The 14,762-nt window shown below is 50.7% G+C and overlaps 1 protein-coding gene across 1 annotated transcript in view; it reads left to right on the top strand.

The window, feature by feature from the left end:
- The window catches only part of ZP2 (zona pellucida glycoprotein 2 (sperm receptor)), an 18,807-nt gene extending 6,997 nt beyond the window's left edge, over nt 1–11,810 (top strand). The window contains exons 2-15 of the mRNA XM_015571129.1: nt 1,223–1,317; nt 3,091–3,243; nt 4,106–4,267; nt 4,410–4,574; nt 5,311–5,407; nt 5,499–5,680; nt 6,400–6,516; nt 7,803–8,009; nt 8,087–8,206; nt 8,546–8,751; nt 9,923–10,058; nt 10,127–10,223; nt 10,803–10,883; nt 11,665–11,810. Coding sequence (XP_015426615.1) covers nt 1,223–1,317; nt 3,091–3,243; nt 4,106–4,267; nt 4,410–4,574; nt 5,311–5,407; nt 5,499–5,680; nt 6,400–6,516; nt 7,803–8,009; nt 8,087–8,206; nt 8,546–8,751; nt 9,923–10,058; nt 10,127–10,223; nt 10,803–10,883; nt 11,665–11,810 — 1,964 coding nt within the window. The remainder of the gene's footprint in view (nt 1–1,222; nt 1,318–3,090; nt 3,244–4,105; nt 4,268–4,409; nt 4,575–5,310; nt 5,408–5,498; nt 5,681–6,399; nt 6,517–7,802; nt 8,010–8,086; nt 8,207–8,545; nt 8,752–9,922; nt 10,059–10,126; nt 10,224–10,802; nt 10,884–11,664) is intronic.
- Nucleotides 11,811–14,762: the final 2,952 nt, after the last annotated feature.

Genomic DNA, 14,762 nt, shown 5'->3' with positions numbered 1-14,762 from the left:
GACAATGCCCTTCCCAACCTGAGCAGGGTGCAGCCGGGGGCCAAATGGCCAGGAAGCACAAACATGGGTGGGATAGTTTCCATCCCCCTTTTCTTACCCTGAGCAAGTCACTAGAATTTTCTGTGGCCTACCTATGGCTTCCTATAGAGTGAAAGCGCTTGCAAAGACATCTGCCCGCTGCCTCACGCTTCATGGCATCCAAAGAACACAGAACGCAACCTTAGGCCCTCTGAGAGCAGCGTCCTCAAACACCAACTCATGCTTCAGGAAAACAGCAACGCGGCGGCAGAATCAGAGCTGTTCCACCTGAAATGAGCGTTTTTCGAAACTTTCACCTGAGCTAGAGGATGCGGAGTAGCAGATTATAGGCAGAATTTAACCTTCGGAAGCGACCTTGAGTTTACACAGGGCCTTTTTTAAAGCTTCAAATTGAAAAATCTTTTAGACAAAACTTTTGTTCTCCAGTTCTTCACAGACGTGCAGTCCCTCCTCCCCACCTCGTCAGCGTCACTGTCAGGGCCCCAGCCTGGTTTCCGCACAGGCGTGACCCTAAGCCAGGTGTATCCCTGAGAGCTCGGCAAGCCCTGGCACTTACAGTGCCTGGTATCATACTGACATATGTCCTTCCCGCTTAGGTGTGCTCCCCGCGGGCGGCGGACAAGCTCTGCCTCTCCCAGCTGGCGCCTCCCTTGATGCCTGTGGGAGAGGGAGGCCCCGTATACTTCCGTGGGAGTCACGCGCCTATAGTTCAGAGGCCCCAACTCTCTCTTTGTTCTTCAGGTACTGTCACTTGCCATGAAGATAGAATGACAGTGAAGTTTTCAAGCGATCTTGGCACTGAGAAATGGCATGCATCTGTGATGGGTTGGTAATGAGTGAATTCCTAGCTTAGTCTCACTTAGCAGAACACCTGGGCTCGAGGCCAGCCCCATTTTTCATAAACTCTGGAGCAACGCCTCCAGTTCCCATAATGCCATGGGGGCACTTGCTTTGTATGATGTCTCCAAGTGAGTCTTTCTCTTACCTCAGAATCTCCGGGGAAAATTTAGCTGTGGGTCACAGCATCTCTCAAAGCTCAGGCCACATCACGCAGACAATAAAAAATGAAGTAATTAAAGTGTCTTAGGAATGGATTGGCAGTCTTGGCTCTGAGGCTTTGGTTGCTTCTGTCACTGAATGTACTTCTTGGCCACCCCTCTCTAAATTTCTCTGGCTTCTGTAGATCCCTTTGGTCTTGAAATGCTGAATTGCACGTATGTCCTCAACCCAGAAGAGCGCACCCTACGAGCCCCCTATGAGACCTGTACCAGCAGAGTGGTAAGTAATTGCTTTGAGGAGTGATTTGGGAAGTAGTAACCTAGTAGTTACTAATACTCCCCTACTTGCGAAGGGTATAGGCTTTGGACTAGAACAGTGTTTCTCAACCAGGGGTGACATTTTTGTTTGTTTTTTGCTTTTGTCTACATGGAGGACATTTGACAATGTTTAGAGACATTTTTCAGACATTCTTGGTTATCAAAACTGGAGGGGAGGAAGCCGGCACTGGCATCTTGTAGATACAGGCCAAGGGTGCTGCTAAACAGCCTATATTGAATAGGATGACCGCCCCCCCGCCCCCATAACACAGAATTATCAGGCCTGGAGTGCCAATAACGCTGAGGTTGAGGAACCCCGGAGTTGAGGTCTTGGCTTGAGTCCTGGCTCTGCCACTGTCTGGCTGTGACCTTGGGCAAGTTAGCTAACCTTTTCAAACCTCTGCTTGCCCATTGGAAAATGGGGGTTGTGGTACTCTCTCCACACAGTATCTAAAAAGTAATGATCTAAAGCAGATCAGGAGTTGGAGCAGCGCCTGGCTACAGCAAATACTCAAACAGGAGCTACTAGTGTTTTCATCTGTGACCTCATGGGAAATGGGAGGCCATTATGGTGCTGGCAAAGAGACCCTCTATGCCAGTGGTTTTCAACCTTGGCTGCACATTAGAATCACCTGGGAATCTTTTTAAAATCCTGATTTCTGGGCCTCACCCTCTGGAAATTCTGTTTCTTTGTTATGGGGTGGGGCCACAACATTAGTAACAAAGAAACAGAATTTCCAGAGGATGAGGCCCAGAAATCAGGATTTTAAAAAGATTCCCAGGGGATTCTCATGTGCAGCCAAGGTTGAGAACCACTGCTCTATACCATCAAAACAAGCGTTGGAAAGCAAGCCGCAGCTGAGCAATAGGGCTGCCTCTGTTGTCAGGCGCCGGTGCAGTGAAGGTTATTGGAGGCAGTAAAGCAGCCCCTCTAAGCAGCTCTCAAGCTTGAGTGCGAGGAGAAACACCTGGGGACTGGAAAGTAACGGCTTCCCTCCTTCACTTGATGATGTAGACCTGGGGTGCCTCCTAGAAACCTGCATATCTCACAGGCCACTTGATCTGACCCCAGAATGAAGAGCCAGCAATTAAAATGTTCACCTCCCAACCTTAGGAAGCTTACAGCTGCATTCCTGTAGACCAGGGGTCTGCAAACCACACCTGTGGGTGCCAAGTCCAGCCCATGGCAGAGAGAGAGAGAGAGAGAGAGAGAGATGGTCCTCAAGCTAAGAATGGCTTTTATGTTTTTAAAGAGTTTTAAAAAATACATATTAGAAGTTACATATGGCCTACAAAGTGTAAAGTATATACTAACATTTAACAGAAAAAGGTTGTCTGACTCCTACTTTCAACCAAGTTCCTTAAGGCAGGGAAATACTCAAAGATGGCTCTCCCCGCACCCCGGCTGCTACACTGATGCTTAATGAGTATTTGAATGAATTGGTAGAGGCCCCAAACCAGTCAGGTCTGTGACTTACGGTAGAATGACACAGGGTAAGGATAAGAAGAAAATGAAAACTGAACTTCAATCCCTGAAGTTCCAGGAACTGTCCTCTGCCAATGTATGCATGCTGCTGGGCTTTCTCACGGGCTGGCTGTAGTCTTCTGGTGTCCAAATGAGGGACCTTCCAGAACCTGCTGTCCTGGTGACCACTCCACGGGTCAGGCGGCATCTGGAATCTTTTCCCACGGAGGTCCCAGCACCTCTTGTTCTTACGAAACCATTTGCACACAGCTTGGTCAGCACCAGATGACCATCAGGTTCATGGACAGCAGTGCTGCTACGGGACGCAAGGCTTTCATGTATCAGGTCAGCTGTCCAGCTGCGCCGGCCGGAGGAGCCCAGGAGCACCCAGGATCCACCCTGTGCACGAAGGATTTCATGTCTGTGAGTAGAGAGGCCGACAGCTTCTCCCACAACCCACACAGAGGAGTGTGATGTCTAGACAGAGTCGGGCTTAGGAACAGGGTCAGAATTGCGATCCTGTATTCACTACTTATTGGCTCTGTGGCTTTGAGTTGATATTTTAAACAAACCAACTTTTTGTTTCCAAGCCCCTAAGTGGGAGAAAATAACACTTCCCTTGCAGTGGTTCTCAACCTTCCTAATGCTGCGACCCTTTAATAACCATAAAATTATTTTCTTTGCTACTTCATAACTGTAATTTTGCTACTGTTATGAATCATAATGTAAATACCTGATATGCAGGATGTATTTAGGCGATCCCTGTGAAAGGGTCATTCAACCCCCAAAGGGTCGTGACCCACAGGTTGAGAACCGCTGCCTTATAGTGTGTCTCTAAAAATGCACTGAGAGGACACACACGGGCTTAGCACACCACGCCTGGCCACAGGAAGCTACAAGCACATTTATACTTTCTTGACAAGCTGAATACCTATCAGGTGCCAGGCGCTGTGCCAGGTGATAGGATCCAGTAAATGAGCAAAACAGCCCTATCACACACTCATGGATTTCATAGTCTAACGTAGCTAATTTCGACAACAGAAAGATAAAAGAAATATCGGTACTTTATTATAACAATAATGGAACTGCATGGCTGGACAGAATACTGGATTCCTACAGACTTAGTACAGCTGTGCATTGAAGAACTGAGTGTCTGAACTTACAACTGGAAGGGAGCTTAGATCTTCCCATTGCCGTCTGGTACCAGGAGCTTAGAGGCGAGATGATGTTTAAGGGCACAGTTCGGTTTATGTCTGGTCCTGCGCTTGTCCCCCCCGTCCCACAGCCAGGCTTCGGTGTGGGAAGCACACAGCTGTTCCGGGGGCCTTCTGCCTACTGTCAGCAGCTGATTCAGAAACTCTCCTCCAAGTCACAGCCTCACATCACGTGTTTTTTTCCCTTCCAGTTTCCCTTTTATGGTGTTCCTGGCATGGCTGATGAAAATACGGTATGAAAATCATTTTAATATACAGACTTAAGTAGCCTTTTTCTATATTAAAGGTAACAAACTTCAATCCTGATGAAAATGTTAGACAATAGCCTTGGAGGTAAGGGGAGTACAGCCCTCTAAGTGACACTGTTGACTTTAGGATCTCCAGCAGCAGGTGGGATGGAGCATTGAGGTTGGTCATGGTGCAGGAGCCAAAACTCTGACCCTTCTGGAGGCCATGGTGCGAGGATATAACATCCTGATTGACGACTACAAGATGACCGTGCAAGTGCCATTCAATGCCACCGGAGTGAATCACTACACGGTGGGTGTGAGTCTTTTTGTGCCCCACCCAGGCACAGACCACTATTTTTAAATCCAAGCATGACCTCAACCATGTCTTCAAAGTAATTGAGAACTCAACTCACTCAACAGGCATCGCAGTCTTACTGTGGGCCACGCACTGTGCTGCGTGCTAAAGACACAGTGGTGAACAGAGATGGCCCTTACTTCCACCCGTTCTCCCTCATCCCCAGAGTTCTCAATCTGCTATCAAATACAGAGCGGGAGTCCACTAAAGTTTCCCAAGAGTTAGGTTCTATTAGTGTTATCGTTCTCCTATACTGTCTTGCATTAGGGACCTGTGCTCTTCGAGCCAACAGGAAAGACTCAGTGTTAAATGAGCTAATGTGTCAAAGGGCTCAAATACCACATTTTAGCAGGAACAGTCCTGTACCATCAGATTGCTCAGTTTTGTAAGCATTCTCTCTGGATGATAATACCATAAAATAGTCATAAAATAAGAGCAGCTTTTGCTCAGACCCAGAAATGATCAGCTACAGGCCATCTCAGTAGACAACCCTAGCTTGCCAGATATTAAAAGCACAAACATTTAAAACTAGAGAACCTGGCAGAACAATCATTGTACAAAATGCCTGAATTCTACTTAGGCCAAAATAGTGCCCAGTACTTGAGTACATGCTTGCCTTGACTATTCTTCTAGCGTTGTTTAGAAATTGAATTAAAGCCAGGTCTCTGATAACGTTGTCCCCGACCCCCAGCAAGGTAACAGTCATCTCTACACGATGCCTCTGAAGCTCATCCATGTAATTTTTGGACAAAAGACCATTATATCAGCACAAGTGACTTGTCTATCAGGTAAGGTCCAGGGGGCCAACTCCAGGGTGGAGGACATTGTTCTGGGGCTTCATCAAAGCTGACATCCACACCTGCCGGTCATGCCCTCCAGGTCCTGTGACCTGCAATGCCACGCACATGACTCTCACCATCCCAGAGTTTCCCGGGAAGTTAAAATCCGTGAGCTTTGGAAACAGACACATTGCCATGAGCCAGCTGCATCGGAACGGCATTGGTACAGAGGCAGCAGGTGGCCTGAGACTGCACTTCAGCAAAGCTCTTCTCAAAATGAAGGTATGTTGCCTTGTCAACCACTGAGTGTGGGAACCTGACCTGAAACATGGTCTCACAGGTAACCCTGCCACGGCTGATGACTTGCCCATACATTACAGTGGCCATGTGGCAGTCCGAACTCTGGGAGGCCTCATTTGGTTGCTTTGCGTAAGTGAATTCCCCAGTAACTGAAGTTCACTTGCAAACATCAGGCCTTTTGAACCTCCACAATAGAAGCTTTCCTCAGTGTTTCTCAGCACATTGAATAGTACAAACTGCTTCCCAGTTTCTAATGATGAGTGTCTTAGGCCCTCTTAACCCAGGACGGCTTGAGCCAAACAGAGGGTCCCAAACTGCCGTCCTGACTGATCCACGGCCAGGGACACAGGCACGCGGGCAGAGCCCTCTCCTCAGGCTGCTGGCAGGGCACTGGGTTCTCCTTTGGCATTTGACCTAGTAACTCGGCGTCAGTGTCTAGTACAAAGAGCACACAGTGCTGGGCACTTGAGGGCATGAGTTTAAAGCAATGAACGTCCTGTGGAGGGAAGCATCCTGACACAGAAGTGACAGGGTCTCTCGTCCTGGCTTAAAGGGAAACCAAATTAAGTCTGGGGTGCATGCTGCAGGGATTCCTGCCTCCCCCCCCCCCGCCCACACACACATTGCTCCGGGCCCATGGGATGGTCTCCGGGCCCACACGGTGGTCTCTGATGCTGACTGACATTCTTCTCCTGTTTCAGTTCTCAGAACGGTGCCTGCCCTATCAGTTCTACTTACCTTCACTCAAGCTGACATTTTCCTTCCGACGGGAGATAGCATCCATGGTGGTTTACCCCGAGTGTCTCTGTGAGTCCCCAGTTCTAACAGGTAAAGCTTTGAGCAATGGTCTCAGTGTCCTCTGTTCCCCCTTAGCCCTTCCTGTGCCTGTGGGAAGAAGGGGCGTGGTTTACACTCTGCACTGCTTACTCGTCCAGGAAATGAAAGGCTGTCAGACCAGAGGTGCCAGACCAGCTGCTAGGGTGGGGCTGCGAGAGGGAGCATTTCCACACGTGCCCGCGGGTAGGCCCAGGAGGATGCTTCACGTCAGGAGCCTGAGCCTGTGGCCCAACCTGTAACTAAAGAGATTAGAAAAGTTTAAAGACTTTCCCCGAACTCCTGCCAGTTTCTCAAAAAGAGTCCGGGCTGGCTTTCCTCCCGTGCAGCATCGCCTGGGCCCTGGGCTGCTGTTACCCACTCCCCACCCCCACCCTCCACCCCTGGCCTAGTCAGGCCAAGCCAGAGGGGGCGATGCATGCCTCCCCAGCCACCCTGGGTGTGTGAGTCCTGACAGAGGGACATAGGACACCAGGCACTGCACTTGAAGTCACAAATAATTGGACTCTTAAGTCACGTCAGCCCTCCTCGGGGTTTTCTGTAGATGTCTCGCCCCACATGGCACTTCCTTCTGTGTCTCCTGCTCCCTCTTCCTTTGGGTAAACTCTCTCTGTTCAGACAAAGCAGCAGGACCTTAGGGTCTCCCCTTGTAACTCAAGCCACTTATCAAGGTATTTTTATTTTGAATCTTAGAGGACATTTACTAAAGCTGGGCCAGTAAAACAAGGGAGGGCCTAAGGTCGAAGGAGAGGGACATGGTGGGGATGTGAGACTGGGCTGGGCTGCTCTGGCTCACTAAGAGGTCAGAGAGAAGGGGGCCTTGTGGGGGGGCGTGCCCAGATGAAGTGCAGCTGCCCTGGTTGCAAGTCTCCTGGGGTCCTCTAGCGTTTGGGAGATGCAGCTTGTGCGGGAAGAGGGAGAGGGGAGGAGGGAAAGGCAGGGCGTGTGCTCCTGGGAGGGAGAGGGCAGGCCCCAGACCGTCCTTCTGAGGGCTTTTGGAGGTGGGGCATTTAGAGGAGGATCTCAATAACACATTTAACAGCTTTGTTGAGGTACCAAAATGAGACTTTTTCTCTTAACTTCATCTGCCCTTGGGTGTGGTTGGCGAATGGCACTAATTGGATTTCTGCTATCTGTCTCCCTAAGTATTTTCCCCAAAGACTTAAGACACATGGGGTGCCGCCTGGTGAAACCCAGGGACTCCTCCCTCACACTCCAGGTGCAGGGAGGGCGGCATTGCCTGGCAGACAGACCACTTACAGGCTCCCAGCATCTCACGGCCACTCTCATTACAGGCGAGCTGTGCACCCAGGATGGGTTCATGGATGTCCAAGTCCACAGCCACCACATGAGCCCAGCTCTCAGCCTGGCCACCCTCAGAGTGGGGGACTCCTCCTGCCGGCCTCACTTCGCAGGGACGTCCCGGGGACTGGCGCGGTTTCGCATCCCCCTGAATGGATGTGGGACGACGCACCGGGTCAGTGAGCGGGCAGCGCAGGCAGAGGCTGAGCTGAGCGAGCTGGTGCGCAATCTCCAACCTTCTCTCACCCTAAGGTCCAGGACGGCGAGGTCATCTATGAGAATGAGATCCGTGCTCTCCCGGCCGGGCTTCCTCCACGCACCGTGTCCAGAGACGGGGAGTTCAGGTGCGACAACTGCCACATGATTGTTTCGGCTCCAGCGTAACTCTGAGCAGCTCTGTTAACCTAACACTCCCCGCGCCCTCCACACCCTCAGAGTGACAGTGAGGTGCCACTACCACGCGGGGGCCGTGCTGGCCAACACCAGCGTCCAGGGCCTCTGCGCCTGAGAGGCTGCTGCGCTTCCAGACCAGTCCTACCTGCGCCCGTTTGCGGACGGGGACTACCCGGTGCCACGGCACCTGCGCCAGCCCATCTACCTGGAAGTGAGCGTCGTCAACAGGACCGACCCCCACATCAAGCTGGTCCTGGGCGACTGCTGGGCCACGCCCGCCGCCGACCCCTCCGCTCTGCCCCGCTGGACGCCTGAGAGGCTGCTGCGCTTCCAGACCAGTCCTACCTGCGCCCGTTTGCGGACGGGGACTACCCGGTGCCACGGCACCTGCGCCAGCCCATCTACCTGGAAGTGAGCGTCGTCAACAGGACCGACCCCCACATCAAGCTGGTCCTGGGCGACTGCTGGGCCACGCCCGCCGCCGACCCCTCCGCTCTGCCCCGCTGGACGGTGGTCAAGGACGGGTAGGTCCCTCCCACGGAGCCCGGCGAGCCCGGGGCCCACATGCAAAGCCCCGACTTCCGTCCTGGCTTCTCAGGGTCAGTCCTGGGCTCAGTAGCCACACTGCCCGTCCCCCCGGGCCGGGCTCCTCACCTGTGGAGAAGGCCGCCCTCCGGTCCCTACCCCAGAGCGCCGGGCGGGCCTGTCCTGCGCACTGTTGGCCTTCGTCACTCCACGAGGGACTTCACAGGCAGCGGCTCTGCTTCCAGAGTCTACTCGGCTAGAGGCTAGATGGTGCGACTGGGTGCTATCTGCCTCTAGGCCTGAGCTGCCCTGGCGCGGGCTCTGCCTGTGGGTCTGCACCTCCTTTTTCTCCAGCTGTGCCCTCTGTCGCTAGGCTCCTCGCCTCTGGGGACAGCCCTGTGGCCACGGGAACTGCGCTGCGTGCAGTGCTCCTCCACCCATAAGCCTGTTCAGGGTTCCTTTTCCAGGGAGTCGGGCTGAGCCCCTGCTCCCCGACCCTACAGACTCCTCTTTCCTTAGCACTTACCACCTAGCACACTGTGGTGGTGTTTTTAAACCTCACTTGAGAATATGTTTTTATTGATTTTAGAGAGAGAGAGAGGGAGGGGGACAGAGAGAAACATTAATGTGAGAGAGAAACATCAGTAGGCTGCCTCTGGTACACAATCCGAGTGGGGATTGAACCCACAGCCCAGGTATGTGACCTGACCGGGAATCCAGCCCACAGCCTTTTGGTGTAGGGGACAGTGTTCCAACCAACTGAGCCTCCCCCCACCCCCCCGGCACACACACTACTTTTTTTATAGCTCTCACTCTCTGCTAGCAACTAAAGACTTCTCTACCTTTTTTGTCACTGACATATACTAACTGCCTGGGACATAAATAGGAGAATCCAGCCAGTGTTGTCTGAAGACACACATATCAATCTTGTAGCTCTTGTGTTTAGCTGGCAAACAGATAGGTACTTAAATTGTATCGATACAGTCTTGATAGCAGGAAAACCAGCACATGCTCATTAGGATTGCGTGGGTACTGCTGAGAGGCCGAATCAGAACCAGGTGCAATGCCACGTGCAGCAGTGGTCCCAACGGTGCGCGTGTGACTTAATCTGGGCGAAAGCTGAGTTGCCCGGGTGAATGGCTGACATCCTCCCTGGCACATGCCTCCTAGCTGTGCATACAACCTGGACAAGCACAGAACCACCTTCCATCCCGTTGGCTCCTCTGTGCCCTACCCTGCCCACTACCGGAGGTTCGACGTGAAGACCTTTGCCTTTGTGTCAGCGGCCCAAGTGCTCGCCAGCCTGGTGAGTAATTAACAGCCACGGGCGGGGCTGTGGGTGCCTGGACTCACCTCGCCCTCCTGCCGTCCCAGGTCCACTTCCACTGCAGCGCCTTCCTCTGCGATCAGCGCTCTCCCCACTCCGCTCTGTGTTCTGGGACTTGCCCTGCGCCACTGAGAAGCAGGCGAGGTAAAATTTCAAGTCCTCGTTACTGTGAATTTACTCAAAACAAGCCTTATTTCAAAATTTAAGGATGAGGCCTCATTCTTTACCTACTCAGAGTCCAGGCAGCCATGGCCCAGTGAGCCTTGCCATTTGAGTCTGACATGGGCACGCTCTTGAGCAGCCCTGTGGACAAGTCTGATCTTTTACAGACATGACTCTAGACCAGGGGTGGGCAAACTTTTTGACTCGAGGGCCACAATGGGTTCTTAAACTGGACCGGAGGGCCGGAACAAAAGCATGGATGGAGTGTTTGTGTGAACTAATATAAATTCAAAGTAAACATCATTACATAAAAGGGTACGTGCTGTAGTTTGCCCACGGCTGCTCTAGAAGGCTATTCTTCTTGAGTATCGGTGGATTCAGATGTAAAATTCTTCAGGAGCCACTCTGTCCTTAGGAAGGTGCATGCCCTATCTTGCCAAGGCTGCACACTGCCCAGCAGAGCAGGGGCGCCACAGAGGGCTGCTCTGGGAGACCTGTGGACACACCGCTTGGCACTGGTGCGCACTAGTTCAGAGTTCAAACCCTATTACCTGTCTCCAGCCACAGGGGCCACTGAAGAAGAGAAAACAATAAGTCTGCCGGGACCCATCCTCCTGTTGTCAGATGACTCCTCGGGCAGAGGTATGGACCTGGAGCCGAGGGCCCTTCCTGGCTGCTAGTGCGAGGCCGTGCATGACATTTCATTATGCGAACATAATGCGTGCTCACCTCTGAACAAGAGGAGAGCGACAGTCTCTTCCCAGGGATAGCTTCTGCTTTCCCAAGTCCCCTTTAACACAGGGGTCATATAGTCTCCCTACACTTCTATAGCTGCTTTTAAAAACTGTGTCTTATATCTGTACAGAGACCTACCTCACTGTTAATAGCTAACTAGATTTCCATCTAGGTTACCTCCAGTTTTGTCACTCATGCCCCACCACAAGCCTCTTAATTCTTTGCCTGCTATATAAGAACTCCAGGATATATTTCTAGAAATAGGATTAATGGGTCAGAAGGCATGTACCTCGATACTGCCAAACCCAACTTATTAATATCTTATAGCCTCATCCCACATGGCCTTAATTTTAGGCCTTGAATTTGAAATTAAGCCGCCTTCAAGCCCTAATACCCTGGGAGAGCTGTTGGTCCAGGAGGTTGTGTTAGACAACAGGCTGGCACTCTAAGGTCCTTTTCAGCCGTCTGAGTGTAGGTCAGGAAAAGCAAGTGGAAGCTACACTGAGTGTGGAGAGGAGGCGCTGGTGCAAGGGTTAAAGCTGTACCCTGTTGCCAGCTTCCCAGAGGAGTACTTTGAGGGTTCATTTCACTCCTTCTCTGGGGAGCCCCCCTATGTAAAGCTTCAGCTTCAATTTACGCTTATGATTTAAACATGAGCTTAAGACTCGGATGTCTGCTTCTCTTCCAGACACAGTAGATGCTGCAGGGCACGGAGCTGCTGGATATGTTGCTTTCAAAACCATGGCGGTTGTAGTTGTCTTCGCAGGTGTGGTAGCCGCTCCAGGCCTCGTCTTTTACCTGCGCAAGAAAAGAACCAGGACGTTAAATCAGTGATTGGATTTTTAATAAAGTGGTGGCAGTGAGCCTCTTGCTTTGTCTTCTCATTATATTAGACTAGAGGCCCGATGCACAAAATTCATGCCAGAGTAGGTTTTCCTTCCCCCGGCTGCCGGCACTGGCTTCCCTCGTAGCCCTGGCTTTATCCGGAAGGACGTCCAGAAGGACATCCAGTCTAATTAGCATATTACGCTTTTACTATTTTAAAGTCCAAGGACTGTTCTTCTTTAGAGTGGGTGCTGTAACTTCCCATAATCCTCTGAGCAGTTTTGGTCTGTGTGGACATGAATAAGGAAATTGATGACTCCATTGCTTCTTGTCACTTAGTTTTTTCTGATTCCCATCCCCAACACTGGCAGAGAATTTAATCAATGGTGAGGTTTAGGAACAGCTCCCTCTGGGGGTGCATGTAGGTGACTCCAATGCCTTCTACTCCTTTAATATACAAGATGGGGAGGGGCAAAGGAAGCCACCCCCAACCCTTGGCATAATTTCCCTTCTCTGTAAGGGAAGGAAACCAGGTGTTCTACTTAGGAAATATTTTCTAACTCAGATTACCCTTTCAAATAAGTAGACAGACAACTTTCTCTGAGAACTTAGAGATTTAGCCAAATTCTCCCATGTACTCCAAATCCAATTAAAGAGCAGAAGAGCCCTTTGGAGGAGGGTAAGGAATACTATAAGGTTCCAGTTTCCTGAGGTGCAATTACAACAGTCCTAGTCTCTTTAAGACTCTCCAGCTGAACACCAGCTGCTTCGCTGAGCCAGGAGAGCTACTTTTCCACTCTGACCCCAGGCCATCACCACTCTGACATGAGGCTTCTGCTGTGTATCACTCATGACCTTTGGATGGTGGTCTTCTTCATGCCATACATAGCTCTAACAGACCACATTCCAGATCGCAAACATGGAAATATATTCGCTTGTATCCTTCACCAGAAACACTGGATCTAAATCAGAACTTTCCCTTTAAAAAAACTTGTAAAGCTTTTAAATCTTTGTACATGGTGGGTGTAGGGGTTGGACTAGAAATATGGAAGTGTTTTGCAGACTATTTTCAACTCAACTGTGAGTTGTCATATTGGATTTTTCAAAACGTAACCCTCCTTGAGGAAGAATATTACATATCTTGCACTTAGTCATCATGTGACACTCGAAGTCTTTACACGGAGCCTTCAGCCTTAGCTCCCAGCACACTCGCACTCTCAGTCCTTGCTTAGATATATAAATGGGGGGAGGAAACAGCTGTACTTATACTGTGTGAGAAGTCTGGTCTTCCCAGAGTAAGGCTCAAGTCATCGCAAGGCCATTCTTCGGGCACTGCTTCACAAGGGAGTGAGTCATTCTGCTAATGAGACAGCTAGAAGAGGCCTTGGAGTCAAACTTTCCTGGGTGACTACATCATGTTAGTGATACACAAGGAACCAGAAACACTGCATGTGTTTTACTTTTTAAAGTGGAATTTAAAAAATGTTGGTTCTTAAATGGCTGAATAATGACCACCCCAGCATGCACACATCTTAATTCCCATAAACAGAATATTCCTCCCTTTACATCACCCCAGATGGACTTTGCAGATGTGGCTTGAGGTCTTGACATGGGAGATTACCCACAGGGTCCAGCCACAGGGTCCTTATGAAACAGGCAGCAGGTCGGAGTCGGAGATGCCCCGATGGAGGCATCACAGCAATGTGTACACAAGCCGAGAAGTGTGGGCAGTCTCCAGCCTCTGACCTCTGGAAGGCAAGGAAGTGCGTTCTCTGCTAGAGCCTCCAGAAGGGATTCTGACTTCCAGATTGTAAAGTAATCCGTTTTAAGCCTCTGACTGTGTTATTTGTTATGGCAGAAAGAGAAGACTAATATACCCTCTAATGGGTTGCTACCCACAAACTGAAATACACTTGCTAGAAATGCTCATTTTACAAGTGAGCACCTTGCCCTGGGTGTCACCCACAAGGTGGTCTGTTTATGTGGAGTCATAGGATCAAGGTGACGTGGACCTCGAAGCTGCCCCACAGGGGGACTCAGTTCTTCTGTGTTTGCCACAAATGCCAAGGCAGTACTGTGAGAGGAAAGCCACGCTGGCTGGGAGCAGCACTGGGTGGACTCTTGTTGTCATGGTTTCCTGGAACAAGTAATGAGCAGTCGATTCAAGTCCTGTTCTCAATGTCTGAAGGTACACGGGGGAGGCAGTCTAATCAGCAGAGATGATTAGTGAAGCTCAAATCCTAAAAGGCTGCTCCCTCATTCAATCTGGAGCCTGCAATCTCCCTTATCAGTAGCAATGGGCTGCAGTTGTCATCCAGGTGCCAGGATGTAGATGAAGGGCATTTGGGATTCTCTACTGGGCAGTGCCATGGAGGTTGCAGGAGTGGGAATGGACTTGTGTGTCTTGGGAAGCCCCTTGAATGCACCTTTCCCCCTAACCATTCTGCTGGTTCAGGCAGTTTCATGGGATGCCTAGGGAGGACTCTAGAACAAAAGCTGAGTTGGGGTTCCGGACCTCCGTCTTCCTCGTTGTGTGGCCTTGGGCAGAGGGGACATCCTGTAAATCGGATAAAACCTCCTTTGGAAGCATGTGAGTGTCCAACGAGGGTCGGGTGTTGGTGTAAGAGCTGCCCAGTCAGCGATGAGCCATCTAAATACCAACATAACCATGTGGATGGCACAGGACCACACACTGAACCTGACACACTGGGAGGCCCGCGTGGCAGCCTTACAAACTCAGAGACCTAAAGTAACCAATAGGGTGGTCTGAAATGAAAACGTCTTAGCTGAACACGAGTCATGGCGATAGTCCTGTCCTGCACTGGTACCTTTCCTGACAAAGGTCAATTTTTATCTTAACTGAGCCTATCTATTATCTTGTTGCATCTACAATAACATACCTTTGGAATGTCAGGATGATCCTGACAGAGCAGGCAGGTAGATAGACGTGAGCACAGCAGG

The sequence above is a fragment of the Myotis davidii genome, unplaced genomic scaffold, assembly GCF_000327345.1.
Source record: "Myotis davidii unplaced genomic scaffold, ASM32734v1 scaffold970, whole genome shotgun sequence".
Lineage (NCBI taxonomy): Eukaryota > Metazoa > Chordata > Mammalia > Chiroptera > Vespertilionidae > Myotis > Myotis davidii.
This window is presented reverse-complemented; position numbering and strand designations above follow the sequence as displayed.